This window comes from Watersipora subatra, chromosome 5 (genome assembly GCF_963576615.1).
Source record: "Watersipora subatra chromosome 5, tzWatSuba1.1, whole genome shotgun sequence".
Lineage (NCBI taxonomy): Eukaryota > Metazoa > Bryozoa > Gymnolaemata > Cheilostomatida > Watersiporidae > Watersipora > Watersipora subatra.
This window is the reverse complement of record NC_088712.1, coordinates 53774234-53799595: the sequence shown is the minus strand read 5'-3', so window position 1 is coordinate 53799595 and position 25362 is coordinate 53774234. Positions and strand designations below refer to the sequence as shown.

At 38.0% G+C, this 25362-nt stretch overlaps 3 protein-coding genes across 6 annotated transcripts in view; 1 reads left to right on the top strand and 2 right to left on the bottom strand.

The window, feature by feature from the left end:
- LOC137397634 (lysosomal-trafficking regulator-like) overlaps positions 1–18460 on the top strand; it is a 44283-nt gene extending 25823 nt beyond the window's left edge. For 2 of the 4 annotated variants that reach the window (XM_068083932.1, XM_068083931.1), the window contains 14 exons: positions 779–930; positions 1229–1388; positions 4931–5090; positions 5842–5982; positions 6452–6669; positions 8271–8434; positions 8671–8855; positions 10843–10973; positions 11576–11674; positions 14643–14785; positions 15214–15314; positions 15719–15902; positions 17170–17241; positions 18036–18460. In XM_068083932.1, the coding sequence (XP_067940033.1) occupies positions 779–930; positions 1229–1388; positions 4931–5090; positions 5842–5982; positions 6452–6669; positions 8271–8434; positions 8671–8855; positions 10843–10973; positions 11576–11674; positions 14643–14785; positions 15214–15314; positions 15719–15902; positions 17170–17241; positions 18036–18156 (2031 nt within the window). In that variant the 3' untranslated portion in view covers positions 18157–18460. Of the gene's footprint in view, positions 1–778; positions 931–1228; positions 1389–4930; positions 5091–5841; positions 5983–6451; positions 6670–8270; positions 8435–8670; positions 8856–10842; positions 10974–11575; positions 11675–14642; positions 14786–15213; positions 15319–15718; positions 15903–17169; positions 17242–18035 lie in introns of all 4 variants that reach the window. The other 2 variants (XM_068083933.1, XM_068083934.1) reach the window with 2 other exon arrangements.
- Positions 18461–18486: 26 nt separating this feature from the next.
- On the bottom strand, positions 18487–22924 carry LOC137397637 (protein-L-isoaspartate(D-aspartate) O-methyltransferase-like). Its single transcript, XM_068083935.1, has 7 exons — positions 22762–22924; positions 21353–21489; positions 20349–20453; positions 20134–20226; positions 19896–20015; positions 19202–19377; positions 18487–18799 (listed from the first exon to the last, which is right to left on the bottom strand). The coding sequence occupies exons 1-7, from the start codon at positions 22880–22882 to the stop codon at positions 18787–18789; spliced, it is 765 nt and encodes a 254-aa protein (XP_067940036.1). The 5' UTR covers positions 22883–22924; the 3' UTR covers positions 18487–18786.
- A 551-nt stretch (positions 22925–23475) lies between these two features.
- On the bottom strand, positions 23476–24225 carry LOC137397469 (uncharacterized). The gene has a single exon (XM_068083758.1). The coding sequence runs from the start codon at positions 24223–24225 to the stop codon at positions 23476–23478; it is 750 nt and encodes a 249-aa protein (XP_067939859.1).
- Positions 24226–25362: the final 1137 nt, after the last annotated feature.

Below are 25362 nucleotides of genomic sequence, written 5' to 3'. Positions count from 1 at the left end.
GTCTTACTTGATCAGAACATAAAATTCAATCCGAAAGTTTAATTCAGTAGATTCTATTGGTGTGTCTTTAGTTTCATTTTAAAGCATGCTTTTCGACGGTCATAGAAGACTGGTTGACAAAAATATCAAGCACTCCTCAAACATACAAATACACTAATTTTTACCGCTAGCATCGGCTGTAGTGTGAACTCTCACAAACCCACTCTTTATTTCTCCAGTGAGCTTCAGCCTTTTTATTGGCAAAAACTAATATGTCTATGGTGGAGACAGAGTCATAGGAATGGAGTGTTAGAGACTACTAACTCTGTTTGCTGTTGTACATACTCGCAAAACAGAGTTTATTTGCAGAATATCCTTCGGTTTTTTTGTGATGTCATTTTATCATTGTCGGCCATCTTTATAGACAATTTTATCGTTAAAAACACGAAGCTTTTGCAATGAACTTTTAAAAACGATGCTATTGTTTGCAATTTTTTTATTATAGTATCATAACAAAACCAAAAAGTACTATTAAATAAAAGAAAAACGATCGTTTTCTACAAATATGGTGGCTTTTTCGAGAACGAGCGTATGCGCGAACGACTTGATGACGTAAAAAAAAACGATGGATTCTTGTTTATCTCATATCACATTCCTTTTGTATTTATATTCTGTGTTACGGCCCAGCTTTAGTGTTGATTTTCTTTTTTATATATTATATGTTATTATTGTTGTCAACACATTTAGTGCACCAGATAGATCAGTCTGTTGGACTCAACTGCTCTAATTAATGCTTTAGGAGAGAGATGTTCTCTGGGACACCCTCAACAAGTTGCCCCTTCCCAACCTGACCAGCTCGGCTGACCTTGATTCTATTCAAAAGCAGTGGCTCAGTGGTCACATGTCCAACTTTGATTACCTGACTCATCTCAATACTCTCGCTGGTAGGAGGTAGGTTATATACAATTCATCACATCAACTCTCGCTGGTAGGAGGTAGGTTATATACAGTTCATCACATCAACTCTCACTGGTAGGAGGTATAATCAATCAATTTGATGACTCTGCATCTGGGATAAGTTTTCCACGTGACCTATGTCAACGGTCTTGATGGTTGGAGGTAGATAGAGGTTTGTCTTTCTCACAATCACAACACTATGAATGCAGTCTGAAAAGAAGGGAGCTATTATACGTTGTGCGTTCAAGGATTCACTACTAGTAGTGTTTTCAGATTATTGAATGTTTTTCAGCTTTAATGACCTCATGCAGTATCCAGTCTTCCCGTTCGTGCTCAACAACTATGATAGCAGCTTTCTCGACATTGATGACCCGGAAAACTATCGGAAACTTAACAAGCCAATTGCCAGTCAACTTCCTGAGAATGAGGCCAAGTTCAAGCAGCACTACGAGGTGGGACAACTTTCATTATGAGTGCTTTCTTTAGCTCTTCTATCTTGTCTCGAATTTGTTTGCTCTCACAAATTCATCCCTGTTGGGAACGCAATTTTATTTATGTTAGTAGATGAAAACTTCTTTAAATACAGTCATACTTCGACTTACGAGCCTAATGCGTTCCGAGACTGAGCTCGTATGTCAATTTACACGCATGTTGGTGCAATTTATTTATATATAGAACAATTAAATATATATTGATTGGTTTCCATACTCTAAAAAATGCAAATAAAACACTCAAAACAAGATATTGTAACAGAAAAAGCATGTTGGTTATTGTCCTAACTTACCACATGCTTTCAAAAAGCAACAAATAAAAAACAATGCAAGAAAATGTGATTAATTAAAATGTAAAATTAAATACATACAGTAGCAGCTAACGCTAGCATTTGCCAGGGAGGGAGATATAAGTGTTATTCTGCATTACAACAGTTGAATTTGATAAATTTGGATTTTATCAGTCTTAAAAAACAAACTTAAAAGCAAACCTAAAAGCAAACTTTCATTTTTCGTAATTAAAATTTCTTCGGCGTTCATAGTTGGAAGTTTCTCGCTGGTTAACTAATTTTTCCTTTGTTTTCGCTTTCACGACTAGCCGGCCATTTTAAGATAAACCTATCTAAGGACGTTTGCCTTTGTCGCTCTTTCAACGTGTTGCGATTAGCACGAACACTGGTGTCGTCACTAAGGGTTAATGCACGACCACTAGCCAACTTGTCCGAAAGTCTATTTTTATAATTTTTATAGATAGCACCGGCCTTTTCACATAGGCCTTTTCGCCTTTATTGAAACATCGTTTCAGTTACGCTGTCACCGGCTAATTGTTTATCTTTTATCCAATGCCTGAGCAGTCTCTTCATCAGCGGTCGTGAAGATCGCTGCGTCGTTTAGAAACGCATTATGGTTAGTCCTTTTGCAAGCTAAATGCCCTGAATATAACCCTTCGGTTTGATAATTGTAAATGTACTTCTGTCATACTGCTGAGCTAGATCAATCACGCATACACATTTCGCATAATTTACAATAATTTTCCGTTTAATATCAATTGTTATCATTTGCTTTTTCTTTGCATTATCTTTCATTTTACTGGCAAACTTTCGGTCTACGCACCGTACTTTTAATTCACATAATTCTGCACTGAAAATTACGCACAGAAAACACGGTACAAAAGTATAACCTGAGTAGTTGAAAAATACAGAGTGATGCTGTTCTCATAAAACACCTCCAGCATACTTTGCAACTGACTCACGTGCTCGTATCTCAAACATTGTTCGTATGTTAATGCTAAAACTTGCTTAAAAGCTGGCTCGTATCTCAAGTTTCTCGTACGTTAGAGCACTCGTAAGTTGAAGTATTACTGTACTAATTATTCAGTCATCAGCTGTTTATAAAAATTGCTTTCTGCTGATAACAATTTTTACACTAGGCAGCCAAATGCTGCACACTTATGATACATGCAACTAAACCAAGTACTGCACACTTCTGATACGTGCAACTAAGCCAAATACTGTACACTTCTGATACATGCAACTAAACCAAATACTGCACACTTCTGATACATGCAACTAAACCAAATACTGTACACTTCTGATACGTGCAACTAAACCAAATACTGTACACTTCTGATACATGCAACTAACCCAAGTACTGTACACTTCTGATGCATGCAACTAAACCAAATACTGTACACTTATGATACATGCAACTAAACCAAATACTGCACACTTCTGATACATGCAACTAAACCAAATACTGTACACTTCTGATACGTGCAACTAAACCAAATACTACACACTTCTGATACATGCAACTAAACCAAATACTGTACACTTCTGATACATCCAACTAAACCAAATGCTGCACATCTGATACACGCAACTAAACCAAATACTGTACACTTCTGATACATGCAACTAAACCAAATACTGTACACTTCTGATACATGCAACTAAACCAAGTACTGCACACTTCTGATACATGCAACTAAACCAAATACTACACACTTCTGATACATGCAACTAAACCAAATACTACACACTTCTGATACGTGCAACTAAACCAAATACTACACACTTCTAATACATCCAACTAAACCAAATACTGCACACTTCTAATACATCCAACTAAACCAAATACTGCACACCTCTGATACATGCAACTAAACCAAATACTGTACACTTCTGATACATGCAACTAAACCAAATACTACACACTTCTGATACGTGCAACTAAGCCAAATACTGCACACTTATGGTACATTCAACTAAGTCAAATACTGCACACTTCAGATACATGCAACTAAACCAAATACTGCACACTTCTGATACATGCAACTAAACCAAATACTAAACACTTCTGATACATGCAACTAAACCAAATACTACACACTTCTGATACGTGCAACTAAACCAAATACTACACACTTCTAATACATCCAACTAAACCAAATACTACACACTTCTGATACATGCAACTAAACCAAATACTACACACTTCTGATACATGCAACTAAACCAAATACTGCACACTTCTGACACATTCAACTAAACCAAATACTACACACTTCTAATACATGCAACTAAACCAAATACTGCACACTTCTGATACATGCAACTAAACCAAATACTGCACACTTCTGATACATGCAATAAACCAAATACTGCACACTTCTGATACATGCAACTAAACCAAATACTAAACACTTCTGATACATGCAACTAAACCAAATACTACACACTACTGATACACGCAACTAAACCAAATACTGTACACTTCTGATACATGCAACTAAACCAAATACTGTACACTTCTGATACATGCAACTAAACCAAATACTGTACACTTCTGATACATGCAACTAACCCAAGTACTGTACACTTCTGATACATACAACTAAACCAAATACTGCACACTACTGATACACGCAACTAAACCAAATACTGTACACTTCTGATACATGCAACTAAACCAAGTACTGTACACTTCTGATACATGCAACTAAACCAAATACTACACACTTCTGATACATGCAACTAAACCAAATACTGCATGCCTCTGGAATATAATCCAATGGACCAGAATATACAACTTGCATTTCCTGTTGTCATATTTTTGGTATCGTTTTGTACGTGTTTTAACTATGTAAATGTTGTTCTAACAGGTTGAGCTGATGTTAATCATCCCTTTAAGAGTTGATTAATCAAATTAAATTCCAGTAGAATTTTTTTGAAATTATAGATATATTTTATTATTTTTTAAGATTTTGTTTGATTTTTAGGTGATCTGACTGCCAGGATTTTTCTTTTGAGCATTTTACCTGCAATCAAGTTTTGTCAATTTTAATGCTGAAAATTCCTAGTATTCAGATCACCTAAAACCACAAACCTATCTCAAATGATAGAAAATATTTATAAATTCTAATAAAATCTTTTAAAACTTGATGCGATCACATCTTCAAGGCCTATTTACCTTTTCATTAGCCTTTTCTGGCTTTTATTTAGGCTATCGAGGCAGATATAGAGCGGAGCAAGAGGTTCCCTGACTCTAGCCACATATCGCTAGCACCCTACCACTACGCTTCGCACTACTCCAACAGTGGTGTGGTTCTACACTATCTCATCAGACTCCTCCCCTACAGTCATATGTTCCTAAAGTATCAAGGTACATTTTAACATATACATTATCTCACCTTGTCTTAGGTGCTGGTAGTTTTGTGTTCCTTTTCTCATCTTGTCTTTGGGCTGGTAGTTGTGTGTTCCTTCTCTCACCTTGTCTTAGGTGCTGGTGTTGGTATGTTTCTTCTCTCACCTTGTCTTAAGTGATGGGAGTTGTGTGTTCCTTCTCTCACCTTGTCTTAGGTGCTGGTAGTTGTGCGTTCCTTCTCTCACCTTGTCTTATGTGTATGGCTTCTCTCACCTTGTTTTATGGGATGGGAGTTGTGTGCTCCTCTCACTTTGTCTTAAGTGATGGGAGTTGTGTGTTCCTTCTCTCACCATGTCTTAGGTGCTGGTAGTTGTGTGTTCTTTCTTTCACCTTGTCTTAAGTGATGGGAGCTGTGTGCTCCTTCTCTCACCTTGTCTTAGGTGCTGGTAGTTGTGTGTTCCTTCTCTCACCTTGTCTTATGTGATGGGAGTTGTGTGCTCCTCTCACCTTGTCTTAGGTACAGGTAGTTGTATGTTCCTTTTCTCATCTTGTCTTAGGGGCTGGTAGTGGTGTGTTCCTTCTCGCACCTTTTCTTAGGTGCTGGTCATGGCAAGTTCATTTTCTCACTTGATGCACTTGCCATGTTTTTAACGCTCCTATTACACTAGTGTATTAGTGTCTGTAGCTTTTACTCAATTGCTCCCTCCAGCTAATTCTAGTAACACTTCTCACACGACATTACTTGTCATCAATCGCTTCTTTTGCGCAGATGGCCAGTTCGACATACCAGACAGGACATTCCACTCGATGCAGACATCATGGCTTCTCTCCAGTGAAAGGTCCTCAACTGATGTGAAGGAGCTAATCCCAGAGTTTTTTTATTTGCCTGAGTTTCTAGTCAATTACGAAGGTGTGTTCACCTTTACATCACATTTTACTCTTTTGTTGTTAGTACTCAACTATGAAATAATTAATTTCATGGCTTTCATTGTTAAATGCGAATGTTCACAACAATACTAGTTTTATTTCAAACGCATAACCGTTAATGATGTAATGTCTTTACTGTATCAGATTTTAATCTTGAAACATCCTGGCAGTCAGATCACCTCAAACATCAAAAACAATCTCAAATGATAGCAAATGCCTTTGGATAAAGTCTATTAAAATTTTGTTCAAGCTCATCTTTAATAGCTGAGATGACTAAAGTATGCCCTCTGTGATAGGTCAACTAATGACTAACAATTGATGCTATTGGCTACAAACTTAACATACACTAGTGTAAAATATTGGGATCACCTTCCGCTGGCTTCTCATCACTTCATATCGCTATTATTAAGGCGTCCAAGCCCTTCTCTTCACATGGTATTCTGGCATTTCAGGGTTTGACTTTGGCAAGCGACAAAACAAGGCGCAGGTGAATGATCTCAATCTGCCAGACTGGTGTAAGCAGGACAACAGGCTATTTGTTATGGTACTGCGACAGGCTCTAGAGAACTCGATAGTGACAAGTAATCTCCAGAACTGGATTAACCTTATATTTGGTTATCAGCAGCAAGGAGAGGCTGCTAGAGCAGCTGTCAACAAGTTCCACCCTGCGGTAAGTTAAGTTCATTCTCGGCAGGCGCGGTGTGATGGAGGTCTCTAATCTTATACGGTCTGCTTGGGGCAATTCTACATAAGTGGCAGAAATTCTCCAAATATCTCACGCGTAGTCCAGTATTTTGAAAATACACTTTCCAGATAATCTCGGGTTAGTTCGTTAGGGGTTAATATACACGAGACGTTCTTATAACATATAACTCATATAACGTAAATTCCAGATGATGTAAAAAATTTATGCACAGTTTTTGCTTCGCACAACGTGAAAAATTCCATGTAACGTAACATATCAAGCCAGGACAAGTTCTCAAATTTTATTTGAATGGTAACATATCTTGTCGCACTTGTGAAAGAAAAGACAACGCACGTCTAGCGTTGTATCTATTATACATAGAACTTCCATGACATTTTAGTTCATCCGTGATATATCGTCAGATGTGTCGACAAAACACAGAGAATAGGTAGCTGCGTGATTGTTAATAAATACTTGAAAGTGATCGATTGGCGCAAGTTTTACTGTGTGGATTTACCAATCTGAATGTCATGAGTTGGAGTATTATCGAAAGTTATCTTTTATCCGAACCTTGACCCCTGGATACAGATAGACCACGATCAGGTAGACACCGCTCTTTTCATCAGAAAAATCTATTTTTGTTTTTTTGTAAATGTATAAAATAATTGTTATTAGTTTTACTTTGCAGAATAGATTTTGTTGTCTAGAAAAAATACGCAAATCATTGTAAATGGATGTCGACGGTGTGTGTTTACCATCAACTTGTTGTAAAATTACTGCAATCATGATCTATCAAACCAGTGAAATTGATCAAAAAAAGGAGAAAAGTTATCGATGCAAACTAAGAATACTGCATTTGCGGTACAGCCAACAAATTAAAAAGTTTAGTTTAGTTTTTCCTATTTGCATGGTTAAAGGGGGAGTTTGAAAAGCTCTTGAAACGGATTAGACAATTTACCCGTATGTTTCTGTTCGTATAACGTAAAATTCCTTTAATGTAAACGCTCCTGGAACAGATTAGTTACGCTGTAGAAGTGCATACTGTATATGTATTCAACTGGTTGGGTCTCAGGTTCATTATATTATTCTATATTACTGTATTGTATTCTGGTATTTGCTATTTTATTTATACTAGATCTCTAGCGAGCCTTTTCTCAGCTCAGGGACATTATGGAGTAGGAAGTACATGCTGTAGTCAAAATGATAAATATGGCTGACACAAATGAATGATTAAATAAAGTGATATAATACAATCAATTAATTTTACATTAATGAAAGTTTTTCACAAGTTTATGCTGCATTTTCACGATATCACAGCCGAACATTGTTATTGCCGAATCGGTTTTTAAAGCAGGATAACGGTATATTTTATCTAGTCAGTGAACAATTAGGAGTTATCATTTTAACGTAACAAATGCATGCATAGAGAGCAGACAACTCTACTACCTTGAGTAGTTGTTGCTCAGCTAATGCTTCCTGGAATATCCTAGGATGGCGGTCTATGCACAGATGATGAGTTATGTTGTGGTCATATCCTTAATTGAATTCTAACAAACTGTAGCCACCAGTCATAATATTCTCTGCAGACGTACTACGGACTAGAGGTGAACAGCATTGAGGATGAGCTGCAGCAGAGTGCTATCAAGGTCATGATACGTACATACGGCCAGATGCCTAAGCAGCTGTTTACTAGTAAACACCCAGAGCAACTCCCACAACTTACTCAGGAACATAGGCTAGGATTTGACATGTATGTTGTGTATTAGTGAACATATTTCTTTGACCTTCTTAACACTTTATAGCTAGCATGCCTAAAGCTATAATGGTAGGTTGTATTAGTGGAAGCACACACACATGCACACATACATGCGCACACGATGACCATTTTGGATGTATTAATATTATTCATTTTAGTATTATTAATAATATTAATATTTTTCATAATGATATTAATATTGGTATTTTATGTTAATTGAATTTATTTAGACCAGTTCTCGACACTGTTGCTGGACTCAAGTGGGGCGACTATTTGGGCTCTCCCGCAGATGCAGTCGAGCCTAAGGTTATAGTGAATGAGTTGATGGGGGCGCAGAGAGTGGTCGCCATTACTACGGAAGAAGTATTTAGCCTGGGTTCCTCTAGTAGTGTCATAACTCATGAGACAAAGTCAGGTTTGTTCACTCTTGCAGCCTCTGTCTGTCTAAATATCCATTCATGCTTATTCAAATCTCATGGTTGAAGCTTATCTCACACAAGATGCTGTTTGAACAACATTGAAAACATTATCATCGATTGTCGAGTGATTGGCTTTCCTCGCGACTGCTAAGTCCTAGCCCTAACTAGGTTCAGAACGAATCATGTGAGTCAAGGTCGTCACAAGGTCGTCACAATGGCTATTTGGAACACAGTTATACTTCATACTTTGCTGCTTCAACTATCGCGGCTCCACTGTATCGCGGCTCCACTGTATCGCGGCTCCACTGTATCGAGGCTCCACTGTATCGAGGCTCCACTGCATCATGGCTCCACTGTATCGTGGTTCGACTGTATCGTGGTTCGACTGTATCACGGCTCCACTGTGTCGTGGCTTCACTTTACCGCGGCTTCGCTGTATCATGGCTCCACTGTATCGTGGCTCCACTGTATCGTGGCTCCACGGTATCGCGACTCCGCTATATCGCGGCTCCACTGCATCGCGGCTCCACGATATCGCGACTCCACTGTATCGTGGCTCCACGGTATCGCGACTCCACTATATCGCGGCTCCACTGCATAGTGGCTCCACGATATCGCGACTCCACTGTATCGCGACTCCACGATATCGCGACTCCACTGTATCGCGACTCCACTGTATCACGGCTCCACTGTATCGTGGCTCCACTGTATCACGGCTCCACTGTATCGTGGCTCCAGTGCATCGTGGGTTTTGTGGCGACTTGAATTTCTTCATTGTCATTTAATAATAATAAAATATTGAAATTCGCAGTCATTTTATTGTTTTAAAATGAATACATTAAAAAGCCAGTACAATGTAAAGCAGTTCAGTATGTTTTATTGTTTCATGGACTACAGGCCATCTTCTTCATATACGATGGCCTTTATTTAGATTCGATATTTTGATACAACAACACACTGTCCTTGTCATCACTAATGCATGAATTTTATATGAAAGTCTATTGATGTGAAAGTCCCTTAGCAAGGAGCTAGTTGATGCCAGGGATACACATATCATTTCTTACATGAATAGCTCCAGACTGCTTGTCAACTGTAGAATGGAATTGGATCATCCCTCTTCATTTGTCTACACTGTAGACGAATAACAAATAATAATCACGATAACAAAATGATGGAAAGTGTTTGTTGGTGCTTCTCTGTAGACTCTACAGAGAAGCACCAACAAACACTTTCCATCATTTTGTTATCGTGATACTGATTGGTGCAAGAATATTTAGTATTTACTTTGCCTATTTGATTCTCGTCCCAGTCATGCCTCTTCTTTCATTTTTGGTTGATTTTTTATGGATTTAAGTATTGTATATACAATTTGCTATATGCGTATTACCCATGGAGGAGGACATGTACATGTACTTGCATGTATAGCGATCACGAAAGTTTTAAAAGTAGTTTTCTGAAGTATTAAAATTAAAAAATCCAGTTTCTATTTTACAAAAATTCCTAATTATTCAGTAGGTCTAGAATGTAACCCCCACCCTACTCAATAATAGAGATATTGTATTTTTGCCATATGCTAGTCACAACTAGCTTTATGAAAGAATTGGTAGTCATTTTCAAACAGTATTGTTGTTGTTATTGTTGTTGTGAAGTAGAGATTATATGATTCTATAAATATAAAACAAACTAATCAGGTTGAGGTCAGAGGTCAGCAATGCTTTTAGATATGCTTAAAGATAAATGGAGTTTATATGGTTGAGTTTTGACTATTAGCAGATCATTATGAATATGAAAAACTTAGTAACTTGGTGAATTATACTTCCAGGAAAAAACAGCTCATTGTTGAGTTGGTGTTGGGAGAAGTCGTAATATTGATGGCAGGGGTGGACTTTTAATGGAATCTCTACTCCACAAGCCTTTATAAATGCCCATGAACACAAAGAGTTACATGCGTTTCCTTTTGTGCAGCGTCTGTAACTTTTATAGGTGGTGAACTGTCTAGCAAGACGGACTCTCTCTGGGCAGCCAGGCTAACTTGGAACCATCCAGATAATGTTCTAAGGCTACAGACTCAAAAGAACAAACAATCTATAAATTTCTTGTCACTACCATATAAGGTAAAATTTCTCTTATCATCACTGTCTTCTTGTCAGTGCCATATAAGGTGAAATCTCTCATATCATCACTATCTTCTTGTCAGTGCCATATAAGGTAAAATCTCTCATATCATCACTATCTTCTTGTCAGTGCCATATAAGGTAAAATCTCTCATATCATCACTATCTTCTTGTCACTGCCATATAAGGTAAAATCTTTCATATCATCACTATCTTCTTTCGGCGTCTCTGTGTGTTACACATGCATTTACCTGTTTTATGTATAAAACAGGCACATAAATACGCTTGTCAAGTGTATGGAATTGACACTTGGGTAGGCCTGTCATATGTATACAACTAGAGAATGTCACACATCTGTCACACATATTCAACGGACTCTTGGGTATGCATGTCGCTTGCATACAGCTGACACTTGAGCATGCCTGTCACTTGCATACAACAGCCACATAAGTACGCCTGTCACATGTATGCAACTGACACCTGAGCTTGCCTGACACTTGCATACAACTAACGCATGAGTGTTCTTAGCATTTTAATGCAACTGTAACAAGGATAACATTTGCTATAATTTCCCAGTCCAATGTTTGCTTATTATTTGTTAGGTGACGGCCTGCAGCAGTCTGACTGACAGTGGACTGCTGTTCATCGCATCTGTATCTGGCATAATACAAGTACACAGGATACAGTACTCTAAGCAGAAGGTATATCTAGTTGTTTAGTTCTAACCGATTTGAGACTTCAAAACTGGGCATATTTCACGTGAAACAACTGAAGCTTGTAAAGCGTGTTCTTAATGATCAGAAAAATATTCGCCAATAATTCCACTCATTGCATTTTTTATCATCATTGAGTCTGTTTTTGTTACGAAATAAACTAAACACTGCAATCGTCAACAATACATTGTCCAATCAAAAATGAGCTTTGGTTGTGACACATCCAACCAAATTAAGTATGATAAAAGATATTCAGTTGAAATCTTTTAAGCTTTGGTTACTTTGCGTGCAAAGTTACTCCCCAACCGATGCTTCGGACATCAGAAGTGCCACTTTGCCTGCATTGTGGCCATCCGTTTAGTCGCGTACCCTACATGCACTGAAGTCATGATAGACTTCCCTACGAGCCTAGCTATACTAGTTGCTATAACTAGTAAACTCTATTCTGATAGTACTGGTAGTACCTCATGCCTTTAGGCGCTTTTCTTTGTTATGTCTACGATGGTCTTGCTATTGATATTGTGGGAGAGTTTGACTTGTATCGCATACTGTTTCTATGGCAGAGCAAGCTCGTGCATGCGGTGAGTATTTGCAGTAAACTCATTTCTTGGCAAGACGCTTTTTTTAATTTTTCTCAAGAAGTTTGATGTGGCACTTAGATTTCACCTTTGCGTTCTTCCAACACTATTTTTAAAAGTGGAAAAGGCATTAAGGTATCAAATTGAGAGTTGTGATACCATACCTTATGAGCTAGATGCGTAATTTCATAAAGTAATATTTCATATTACTATGGAATGAGATCTGATATAAAGTTTCCTGATGCACACTCAGTCAAACACCTTCCATATGAGCTGAGCTTGTAAATATCATGCAGTAATCACTGAAATGTACTTCCATATCTCACCGATTGCACAAAAATATGTTTACAGAAAGTTGGCTTTATACACACCTTTTGCTTTGCAACAATCGCTTTGTTGAACAACACCATATGTTAGTTCTCATGCTAACATAACAATATATACAATGTACTTGGGTTGCAAGTCAATCCTGATGCATGGTTTTAAGTTATTGTACCTCTTACTGCATGAGCATGACCTACAGATGGCTTGTACAGCAGAAGTCATCTAATTGAAACAAGCGTTTGCGCATTCATTATTTTTTCATTTAGAAAACTTTTGGACTAGAAGTTTGACCTATTCCAAGTTTCTCATACTGGGTCACTTCAAAACTATTCCATAATATGTGCAGAGACTCATTCGTTCCTAATCATTTATTTATACCGGAAGAGTTTTGAAGGACCACAGGCCAAGATTGTGTGAGCTTTTGTGTGTATCTCAAGCTTTAGACAACATAAACTGGGTAATTCTAATTTCAACCAGTCAAAACTGTTGCTGTCATGACTGTCGCTGCAAGGACTATCGTTGCTAGCGCAATCGCTGTCAGGGCAATCACTGTCTGGGTCATCGCTGCCAGGGCAATCGCTTTTAGAGGAATTGCTGTCAGAGTAATCACTGTCAGGGTAATCACTGCCAAGGCAATCGCTTATAGGGGAATCACTGTCAGAGCAATCGCTGTCAGGGCAATCACTGTCAGGGCAATCGCTGTCAGGGCTATCGCTGTCAGGGCAATCGTTTCTAAGGCAATCGCTGTCAGGGCAATCGCTGTCAGGGCAATCGCTGTCAGGGCAATCGCTGTCAGGGCTATCGCTGTCAGGGCAATCGCTGTCAGGGCAATCGCTGCCAAGGCAATCGCTGTCAGGGCAATCGCTGCCAAGGCAATCGCTGTCAAGGCTATCGCTGTCAGGGCAATCTCTGTCAGGGCAATCGCTGCCAAGGCAATCGCTGTCAGGGCAATCGCTGTCAGGGCTATCGCTGTCAGGGCAATCCCTGTCAGGGCTATCGCTGTCAGGGCTATCGCTGTCAGGGCAATCGCTGCCAAGGCAATCGCTGTCAGGGCAATCGCTGTCAGGGCTATCGCTGTCAGGGCAATCGCTGTCAGGGCAATCGCTGTCAGGGCAATCGCTGCCAAGGCAATCGCTGTCAGGGCAATCGCTGCCAAGGCAACCGCTGCCAAGGCAATCGCTGTCAGGGCAATCGCTGCCAAGGCAATCGCTGCCAAGGCAATCGCTGCCAAGGCAATCGCTGCCAAGGCAATCGCTGTCAGGGCAATCGCTGTCAGGGCAATCGCTGTCAGGGCAATCGCTGTCAAGGCAATCGCTGTCAAGGCAATCGCTGTGTTCCATGAGCCAATTTTCATTGAATATTAAAGACATTCTCAAATGTTTTTAAGGAGTGCAGGAAGTAACTGCATTCTTTTGAGCAAACCTCATCTATAAAATCTTTAATGCAGGTTGCTCAGATCAAACTAATATATTTCAGTTATACTTTTTCAATTAAAAAAATATAGTTCTGTTACAAGTACACATATATTTTTGTAGAAGATATGATGGGGTTTTAAATTAACTCGGATTAGTTACGTAACAAACTTTTTTTTAATTTTTGACTAAATTTATTGTTTTATGTAGAATTGTTTTCATATAAAAAAGATTTATAGAAAGTCGTTAATAAGAAGCATTGTTTTTATTGCATATATTGGATTGTTATATTTAGGATAAATATTTGTTCAATATATCAACAAAAAACAATAACAGTCCCAACAAAAGATCGCATTTCTGCTGTGAATAAAATTAAAAATTGTTAATAAAAATGTGATAAAATAGCTCACTTAATGTTTCATCACTTATTTCAAGGAAACTAAAATTGCAGTATTTTGATTAAACAACTATCATATTCAGCACACGGCATCATTCATATCATACAGTATCTCCAACATTTTTCTCTTGCAGTGCTGTGTCTCTCTTATGCATGGGTCACAGTTGGTTAGCTGTATGTGGAATCCCATTTTGTACAAGCAGCTCACACGTAAAGTTCACCTCAAAAATTTGTGTTTGTTTTAGCTGTGCGAGTTGGCATGGGTTGGTCTGGAGGTGACTCTCATTGGACACCGTTCACCAATCACATCGCTAGTAGTCTGCAAGGAGTACAGCATCGTCGTTTCTGCAGATGAGTCGGGTCTTTGTATCATCTGGGATCTCAACAAGTTCGTGTGAATCAGTTTGTAATCTTCTCTGTGTAGGCTTCATCTAGTTGCAGAAGTCTTTCAAAATCACTAGTTACTATTTGTAGTGCTCGATGCATTACTAAATGATTAATTATGAAATAGTGAGTTTTGTTTATACATAGAATATGGAGCGTTGGCCATAACACCTAACAAATTCATTTGATCACAATAACACTTTGAGTCAGTTGTCTACGTGAATTTCTAATTGTATAGCACATAGAATTTGATTTTTAGATAATGTTTTGGTGTTTTCAAACGGCATACAGTGCACCTATTAACTATACTAAACTAGTTAGTAGGTATGGTAATAGGTTAATTGTATAGTTAATAGATCTATAGTCTAAATACACATCAAGTAAGTCATTCTTTTTAGCGCCTTTGTAGCTAGAAGTTTTAATGTTTTCTAGGTTGAGCTACGTGAGATGCATACAAAACGAGACGAAGTCCAGGATAGACTGTGTTGCCGTCAGCCCCACTCTTGGTGACATTGCTTTCTGTTCTCCACATGGTAAGTCCTGTATCCCATGCTGTCGTAATATCTTCTTTCACGTTTCAAGTGCATCTACCATTACTTAACTCGCAGGACTGTTCATTGTGGAACTATGCTGTACAGATAAGCTCCACAGATAAAGTATACAGATATGTAGTCTGTGCAGATAAACCGTACAGATTATCTGTACAGATTATATATATAGGTTTTCTGTAAAGATTATCTGTATACTTTATCCGTGAAGCTAATCTGTACTGCTTATTTGCACAGATAAGCTATACAGATAAGCTATATAGACAATCCATAGAGATAAACCATAGAGATAATTTATACAGATTATATATACAGATTATCTGCTAAATTGAAGAGTACGTTTGAGGCTCATCACTGATTTGTGTTTTCCTATTATTCAATTTTAACAGGAAATGTTAATGAACCCATTTTGTGTGCAGGAAGTGGTAGTGTCCTAGAAGTATTTACAGTCAACGCCCAGCCTGTCGCCCGCCTGACCTTGACCCACACGATAGCCTGGCTTTGTTACTCGGCTGCACCAGAGGGTCTATCTGTTAATGCATTAGTTGGTGCATTGAGCGATGCAACTATTCAGTGAGTATATCTGCTGCCATATGAAACATGACTTACACCCTTCTTAGTCTATATATACACGTGTAGGTGGTTATCTTCACCTTTAATGGCCTCATTGGAAAATTCCTTATACTGTAAACTAGCAGAGCTACCTGAAATACATGTTGTTGTTGCCTGAACGAGTTTTGTCTTAAAACCTATTCTCCAACTCTTTATATGTATAATATTTTATAGCTTATTAGTAAATCTTCAACAAAAATGTTTTTGTGACACGCCACAAATAAACCCGAAGAGACAAAAGTCACGAATCATTGAGTAGGTTAACTAAGCATGTTTTAGAAGTTGGTAATCTAATAGTATTGCGGAGTCAGGATAGTGAATCGAAGGTTGAAATAACAGAACATACATAAACTGAAACATACGATGGTGTGTCTGTTTACCTTCTGTGATGCGGTCATCTATACTATACTTTTAGTTTGCTGTCAGTTGTGTATATAGCAATATCCATGCAGTTTTACATTGCTATTTGCAAGTCTTTGTGGTCCTGCAGACCCGCATTTTTTTTTCTTTTTTTTAGAGTAATTATTTTTCTCTGTCCTGCAGTTCCTAAAGATTGTTATATGACAACTTTCATCACAGTTGTGTTTATTATGAATCCTAGCTGACAGCAGGCTGTTCAAAAAGTGAATTGTTCAAATTCTGAAACAATTCTTCCCGTTACAATTCTTTTCATTACAATGATCATGTAAATAATTGTAAGCTGTTCCATGATTAAGACATGACTTGAGCATTTTTTACATTGGCATTAACTGTATAATAATAATCAGAGAATATATAATTTACACTGAATTTCTCATAAATGCTCTTCAGTAATGAAGGCCAGGTTGGGGAATGTATTGCCATATCCGTGGTGGCTCTCACTTGACCCTCGTTTCCTCAGGTTCTTTGTGTAAAATAAAAATGTGTAGAAACACTTTTGGTTTTATTCTACTAAAGGATATAATTAAAATTATATGTTAACAGTCTGTGATTTTTGTTCCGCATCTGATGCAAAAGAATCTAGAAGTTTTTGTTCAAACTCTGATATATTTGAGACAATTAAACGGATGGAATGTAGTAGTAAACATCATTTATTATTTACATGTACATACAAAATGAGATTGCTAAAATATTTGCATTTCTCGAATTGTTATGCTTGATCCAAAACACTTTTATGGACAACTTGTGGTTGGAATTGTAGTTAAAATCATATGAACTCTATGCAAAGCTGGAAAATTATTATTTGCAGATTTTGGAGTTCTTGGGACCTCAAACCGATTCGCACTTTGTCAGTAAATGGCATGGATGAACCATTCATTTGGTAAGCTATTTTATTACTGATGATTCTTGAAGCTTCAAAGATAGCAGCGCTCTTTCAGGGTGGTTCACGTTGGTCACTGTTCAAGACTAACATGAAACTGATGGGGCGTAATGTTTGATATGATCAAACTTGATCAAATCGATGTCAGCCGTGGCAGCATCTCAGCCGGCATGGTTACGCCATACTCGTTACATTAATAAAAATGCTAAACATTTGAAAATCTATTCATGAATGGTCATCGATATTGTTGCTCATTTTTTTGCTATATTTCTATTTTGGACTGATGACGCAAGCAGGGTAACTCATTGCGCAACACGAGCCAAGCAGTGCGGTACTTGTAAAGCATCAATGTGGCACACCACATCTATAATTATGTTCCTAATTGCATCCTCTTCACATCAAAATCTTTTCTAAGCTAAGCGTTGTTGTACAACTAGGATTTTACAGAGAATTCTAGTTGCAAAATTTGCATTCATAAGGTTATAAAATTAAAATGGGTTGGCTATTAGAACTTATGGTCTTGGCAAAAATATAGAGTAGGCATCCCTTGTCACCTACTTGAATTAACCAATCAGATGCAAATAACATTAAGATTTCTGCTGTTATTGCCGTCAAATGAATTGCACCTATTTACATGCAGCACTGCTGCAGCACTACACAACATGTGACATACTTACTGGTACTACAAAATGATAAAAAAAGAACATTGCGGAAAATAGTGTGTTTTTAGTGTTTATTTTCTCTCGTTCAAAAATTTCTCTTCTCAAATAACAGTCATTTTATTTTGTTTGTAGCTGTACTTTTACCCCCGACAATCAACGTCTTGCCGCCAACACAGACAAAGGAAGAATCATAGTCTGGGACAAGCCTCGAGTAGGCATGCAGGGTATAGTTAGGTGTTTACCTGCTGACTGAGCCAGCTTCGACTGGAATGTTATTTTTCATACTCATCAACTCGAGCAAAAGGTTTTACATGTGAAGCATATCCACTCCGCATCCATTTTCTAGCCAAATTTTCTAGTCGAAATGGACCAGTAGCTGCAAGTGAAATACTCAGCAACAAGGCAGCTGCTGTATCACATTACAATAGGCTGCAGTTTTGTTTGCTAACAATTGGTATATAAATATTTACATTTTTATATTTATGTATTTATCTTGATGCGTTCTCACTTTTTATACACATCTTGATATTATTTGTAAATACATACATTTTATATTATTTACACCATTGAAGACTGAACAATGTCAATGAACCTCCCTTATTCACTTTTTATTTGTCGAAACTAAGAATCTTCTGATGCATGGGTATAAATTATAAAATATTAAAATATATCAGGTTGAAACATTTCATCAATAAAGGATAGTTTAAAAGAAGCGCATATAATAACTTTGTGCAAAAAACCATTGATAATTTAAAATTCTGGCATGCAATACATTAAATTAAGATAATCAGCAGGACTGCAGCAAATGTGTAAGAGAATCCTAAAATGTTACCAGGTAACTCCAAATTGTAACTGCCACTGTAGACATCCAGGGAAGTAGTATCTATAAGTCTGACCTAAAATCAAGGAAAGACAGCCATGAATAAACCACCCACACACATGATGTACAGAAGTTTTCGACAACTTGCAAGGAAAAGAGTTGGCTCACTGGCTACTAAGGTTGACTTGCAACAAAATTCACATTACAGTTATTTGGTATCAAAAGGTTCACCATGTCTTACTCTGCTGTGTGGTAAGTTCAGAATATGTGAAAATGTGATTACAAGCTCTTAATAGCTCAAAAACGAAGAGTTAAAAAAACGGCCGTATGTTGGAATCCCTTCAAACAATGCTACAAACAGACACTATCAGCAAACACAGACTGTTATTACATGACTACCTAGCACTGGAGTTTTTTGTAAATGATACAAGCTGAAAAGCATGAAATTGGTGGCAAGTGTAACCTTAAAAGTACAGACCTTGCCTTAGGCCACTGTTTTTCGCTGTCTGTCAGAGGCACATAGATGACACCCATGAGAGACTTCTGAGTAAGAGTGCCATCTTGTTTTTTATCGATTTGTAGCAGCTCTTGATGGCCTCCTTGTGGCCCATGGGGGATAATCATCCTGCCACCAGGGGCTAGTTGACTTGTCAGCTGCAAGCCATTAAATATGTTTAGACACTTGACAGAGTTGTCAACCGTTTAATTAGTCCTCTAAAAAATTGGCCTAACCTTACTTTTTAGGTCATAGGAATTAGACTGAGTGAAATTAAGCTTTGTAGCCTAAGTTACACGCCTTACACGTGGATCTTCATTTAAAAACTGTAAACATCAACGTCAGGCATTGATAAGAAACACATGTGCCAATAACTCCAGCAGATATCACTCATTTCAAATATTAGAACCATTAAAATGATTACATGCCAAAGGATGATGTTTTCAATTTATGCGTAAAAAGACTTACTAGCCCTACGATTTATACATGATTAGACCAAATTTAGCTCCATTGTTTTCAGAAGAGTCTATGTGAAAAGCTGCAAAGTGCAATAGAACCAGAGACAGCAGCATCACAATTTGTCACAACCGTAATATACTGTAACGACTTCTGATGTAGTTACACAGGCTCTCCAGACAACATCAAAAGCAAAGATGTATAGATTAAGTAGGCTCACAGCCTGAGGTATGGTGGCTGCAGCAGCTCCAACATGTATCGCGTTGTAAGGGGCGGCAGGAGGGTACCCGAGCCTACCATCACCAACAAGCAACTCCATCCTGCCGCTATCAATCAGGGCCTGTAATTAGATGAAAGGAAATAAGGGAATATGTGTGTAGTTCAGCAGCAGTAAAAGAAGACTAAGTTGACATATAATGAACTGGGAGAGCGTGACAAATCTCACTTGTTATGCTCACCTGAAGCTGAGGGTCTCGGGCTACATTGTTTAAAGAATCTTTGACTATTCCTTCAATATGATCTATTCCGACTACTTTGCCTTTGTCACCTACCTATGGAAAAATTTGTATGCCGATGTAATGCTAATTAGCTATTTTAAAGGATGCGTGCAAGAAACAGGGCGAGTTTAGTATAAACAAAGTCCAACAATCCGTCTGTTCGGTGGTCCGCCTACCATAATACTCATGCAAGCAGTCAGATAGCCAGTGCCAGATCCGACATCCAAAACCCGGTTTCCTTCTACAAGTTGATCGGCCAACAACTCCAGTGCATGCGCATGCTACAAGGGAATAATTCACATAACAATACATAAGCCAAAAATAGTTAAAAGCTTTACTTAACACTTTGAAGCCTAGTCTTGTATATACAAGCAGGTCTCTTGATCCTAGATTGTGTTAACAACATTCCATCGACTGTGAGTATATTTCTTATGGATAGAAAATAAAACAATTTTAGTGTAAAGCTCTTGTTGGTGAGCAGAAGCTTTTTTTTAGCTTCGTCTAGTGTTGATCCTCCATTATCAAGAATTTCAGTCAGTGTGTTATTATAAACTGATTTCCTGTCAGCAGCAATTTTTGATTTCTCAGTCGATAACCCCTCGATATTTTGACTATATATTTAAAACTAATCGTCTAATCAAATTGAAACTTTGGAATTATAATGAAAACGCAGGAGCAAAGTGACCAGAATCTCGTAATCTTACGTGAACCAAGCGTAAAAACAACAAAGCCAAAGTAGGCAATTATTGGTAACGGTGCATCTTAGGTCGGTACAACGCGCATACAACACATGCGCAACGCACATACAAGGCACTTGCAAAGCACAAACATTGCGGATACAACGCGCATACAACAATCAATAGAAAATAAATAGAATACTTTGTGTAATGTTTTAGACCTGTTTTATTAATAGACTATAAATAGAATATTGAATAATAATATAATGTTATTACTACTAGTATTATTATTATTATTATTACACATTAATATTATTAAAATATTAATAATTTCCAACGCGCATGCCTTGTATGCGCGTTGTACCGACCTAAGATGCACCGTTACCCAATTATCTCCCAAGCTCCAAAGTGTTAATAATGTTATTGTCCAAAATTTAGTTGAAATAAAACAACTAGTAGATGCATTAGAGAGAAGGCAACTACATATTGCATAATCCACTGACCATGTGAGGTGCGCTGATTGTAGCTTTATATCCAATGGGCTGCGGGGCGTCCACATATTTATCTCTATCGGTAAAGTGGCCACGGTCAACACGAAGCATAGCATCTATAACCCTTTGATTTTTTAAAACTCCATTTTCTACAGTGAACCAAAACCATATGTTGAAAAAGCGTGAAAGGTACACAGAATATCATGCATAATGTATCAAACTTCGTCTGAGGAATCTACAAATGATAAATGCTAGGAACAAATGCTAGTTCAATGAAAAAATTTCATCAAACAATTTTAGTGAAAAATAATGTGACAAGTTAACATTGTTTCACAACTCTAGTAACAATAGAGTGCTCTAAATTTTAATTCAGTGCAATAAATGGCAACCATGAAAGAGTAATTTTGGTGTTAGATTAAAATCTAGCAAATATTTCACGTAAGCAAATATTTCACGTAAGCAAATTAAAAGAACCAACAGGTGAAAGGCTGGCAGTCACATTTTTTGAAAAAGTTGAACTATGACGTGGCAACATAATTTTAGATATGGTAAAGTCAATTCTCCACACAATTTTCCTGTTGTATGTTTGTAACTCAACAATACAATGAAAACTTGTTGCAAAAAATCAACCTTAAATGTTTAAAATAGTGTCTACGCTTTGGAACTCCACTTTTAAAGACAAGATATAGGTAATTTTAGCATCGAGCTTTTCCCCTGGAGTCTACCTGCACATTTAAAAATATTGTTTTAATCTAAAGAGATAATTATGTTCTGAGCAGTGTAGCACCTCTCAAACTGTAAAAAGATAATAATTTTCGTAAATCACTCACACATGGATTTTATAAAAACTTTCACTGACAATTTTAAAGGCCAGTCTTGGTTAATTAAATATAAATAGCTGGGTAAAAAGGTTTAATTAACACTAAGCAAAGTTCAATAAATATGTGTGAAAAATGCTTTAAAGAGGACTAACGAAATGAAATGATGGTGAGTGACAAAAAACTACAAGTAGTTATTTAAAATGTGGAGGGAGAAAGAGCTTGTAGGTAACAGTCAGTCAGTCAATAAGCTCTCAGTGATGCTATGAGATTCTCCAGAGCCACTTAGAGTACCGGTTTTATGATAAGAAGCAATGTATTTAATAAAAGCTTAGAACTAAATTGATTGGAATTAATAAAATAAAATATTAAAAAATGAGCTCACACGATATACAATGTATGTAATTTAAAGCACTAATTGAGTTTTATAACTAAAAATCAGTAAAAACCATATTTTAACATAAAATAAAAATATCCCTTGAGTAAAGAAAAGGCAGCGATTCCCAAAACTAAAATTAAAGATATTTCAACTTTCGATATAAACAATATTTACCGCTGCACCTAAAGCTTCTAGTATTTTGATACTGCCTGTTAACTGCATACTTTTTAAGTTGGACAATAACTCCTGATTAGTGCTACCAGTCGATCTCCAAGCCATACTTGGAAGCTGTCGAATGAGCGTTGGTATGAGCACCAGCCGAACCAACAGGTCTCTTTTTATCATTGAACAGCATGTAGCTATTTCAGCAATGCTTGGCGTGCATACCTGCAATACAGTGAAAACCCATTGCACACCCACAGTGTAGTCTCACCTCTAACAGCTTCTGAGGAAATTTCTCCAAAACTAATTACAAGTGTTTAAAGTATGTACACCACAAATTAAATAATACTCTCACACACCAATAAAACTGTAGAATGGGTTATTATTGATGGCATAAGTGTTGATGTAGTCATAGTGGAAGCTTGGCTATTAGTGTGTCCAGTTTTACCTGGTTAACTCAAAGCTGTGTAAGATTAATAATGGAATGGTCTTACCGGGTTCTATCGCTCTAGAAGTAGTATTTTAGCCGTAGTGGTAACAGTTCTAGTAGCTGAGAAATAAATGTTCTTTGGAGATATTTGATTTTTGCGATGTACTTCAGAAACAATTTTTGAGAACGAAGGAAACAAAAGCAGTAAAAAGTAACCGATGGGGTATCAAGTCAACTAGGTCACTTTAGCACGGATAAAATAACGAACAGTAATACATCAGTATGTAACTCCAATTTAGCATTGCACATGTAGTATAGCATTGCACATTGTTTATAGTCATGAATCTCAACACTCCCCCTCAATGTCAATGTTTATATACTTCAGCAGGTGTTGGTGTCGAACTCGTCCGACAGATTTTGTGAGAATGTCTGCAGCATTGTCATCAATAGGAATGTAGCAGTAGTTGACATGATCTCTCTCTTTGATGAAGTTGTATCTCACGTTGATGTGTTTTGTTCTGTTCATTTGTCCAGGCCGTTTGGTCATGAGTACCATGGCGCTTTGGTTATCACAATACATGGTTGTTTTCGGAGGCTGTGGGAGTCCGATTTCGTTGCAAAAGGCTCTCAAGTATATCATCTCCTTTGTGCCCTCAGCTAGAGCCATGAATTCCGCTTCACAAGATGATAGCGCTACAGTTGTTTGTTTCTTAGATCTCCAGCTTATCGGAGCGCTGCCCATCTTGAACAGATAGCCGGATGTGGACCGGCGGGTTTCAGCATCACCCGCCCAGTCAGAATCACAGTATCCTACAAGTTGACTGTTACCTGGGCTATATTTCAGTTTGTAGTGCTTTGTTCCTTGTAGATATCTCAGAAGGCGTTTCATCGTCGCAACATGAGCTGGTCCGTAACGGTCAAGAAATTGTGAGAGTCTTGACACTGTCCAGGCTATGTCTGGCCGTGTGGCTGTGGTCAGGTATATCAAGCTACCCACTGCCTGTCGGTAGGAAAAATCTGTTTGAGTAGTATCATTTTCTCTTTGTAGTTGCAGATCCTTTTCTGCTGGTGTGGTAGCTGGTTTGCAGTCGGCCATTCCATACTGTTTTCATAAGTACTGTTTACATAAGTCGTGTCATAGTCCAGGCTTGTGTTTGGGAATAGCCTTTGGCTACATATCTGGTTTTGTATTTGATTTCACCTGGTGTGGTACCCTGTTTCAATGCATAGATCCATCTGCCTTTTGTTTCAGGTCTGTCTGATGGCAGGGACTCCAATGTCCATGTAGAGTTTTCCTCTAGAGTGGCAATTTCAGTGTCCATTGCCTTTTGCCAGTCTGTTTTTCAGCTGATTCTATGGCATCCTTGTAGGTGTGGGGTACATTGTAGACTGCTCTGAGGGCGTAATCGATTGTCACTTCGCCACTGCTGAAAGCGTAGTCTGCCAAATATTTTGGTTTGTTCTTTGACCTTATAGGTCTGTTTGCCTGGTTTTCAGCAGGTTCTTGTGGCGTGGAGTTTTTCGCTCCACATCTGCCTTTGTTTGATTTTGTTTCGGCAGGTTCTTGTCTTGTGATGGCCGTATCTTCGTGGACTGTTTGTTCATCAGAGCTCTTATCTCTTTGGACTGGGTTTGCCTCTTCGTTGTAAGTTGGCTTGTAGGACTATGTCTTGCTCATCTTGTTGATGGATCATTACGTTACGGGTTGTCACCACTTTTCCTGTTGCTGTAAGAACACAAAAACTCTGACTCCGAGGGACAAGTCCGAGGTATTTACCGGGTGAGCCTCGGTCTTGTAGTTTTTGCTTGTGGCCCTCCGTGTAGTAAGTACAGTCCGATCCAAATTGGTGTATTTTACGCATGTCCGGTTTCTGGCCCTTCATGAATTCAAAAGCTGTCAACTTTGTGCGACATTGGTAGGACCTGTTCCAGATGTACTGTGCATGTCTCAATGAATATGGCCACATTGTTTTAGATATGTTTGTTTCTTTAAACATGGCTCTGGAATTCTCCATGAGCGTTCTCCAAGCTTGTTCAACTTTTCCATTTTGGTACGAGGAATAGGGAGCCGTGGTTGTGTTTTATGCTGTTTTTTCTCAATGTTGTGAAGTGTTCACCAACATACTCTCTTTCACAATCAGTGTGTAGCTCCAGCACTTTGCCTACTATGGCAACATCTGCAATGTACTGTTTTATAGCAGTTGTTGCGTCATTTTTGTTACGGAGTGGGTAG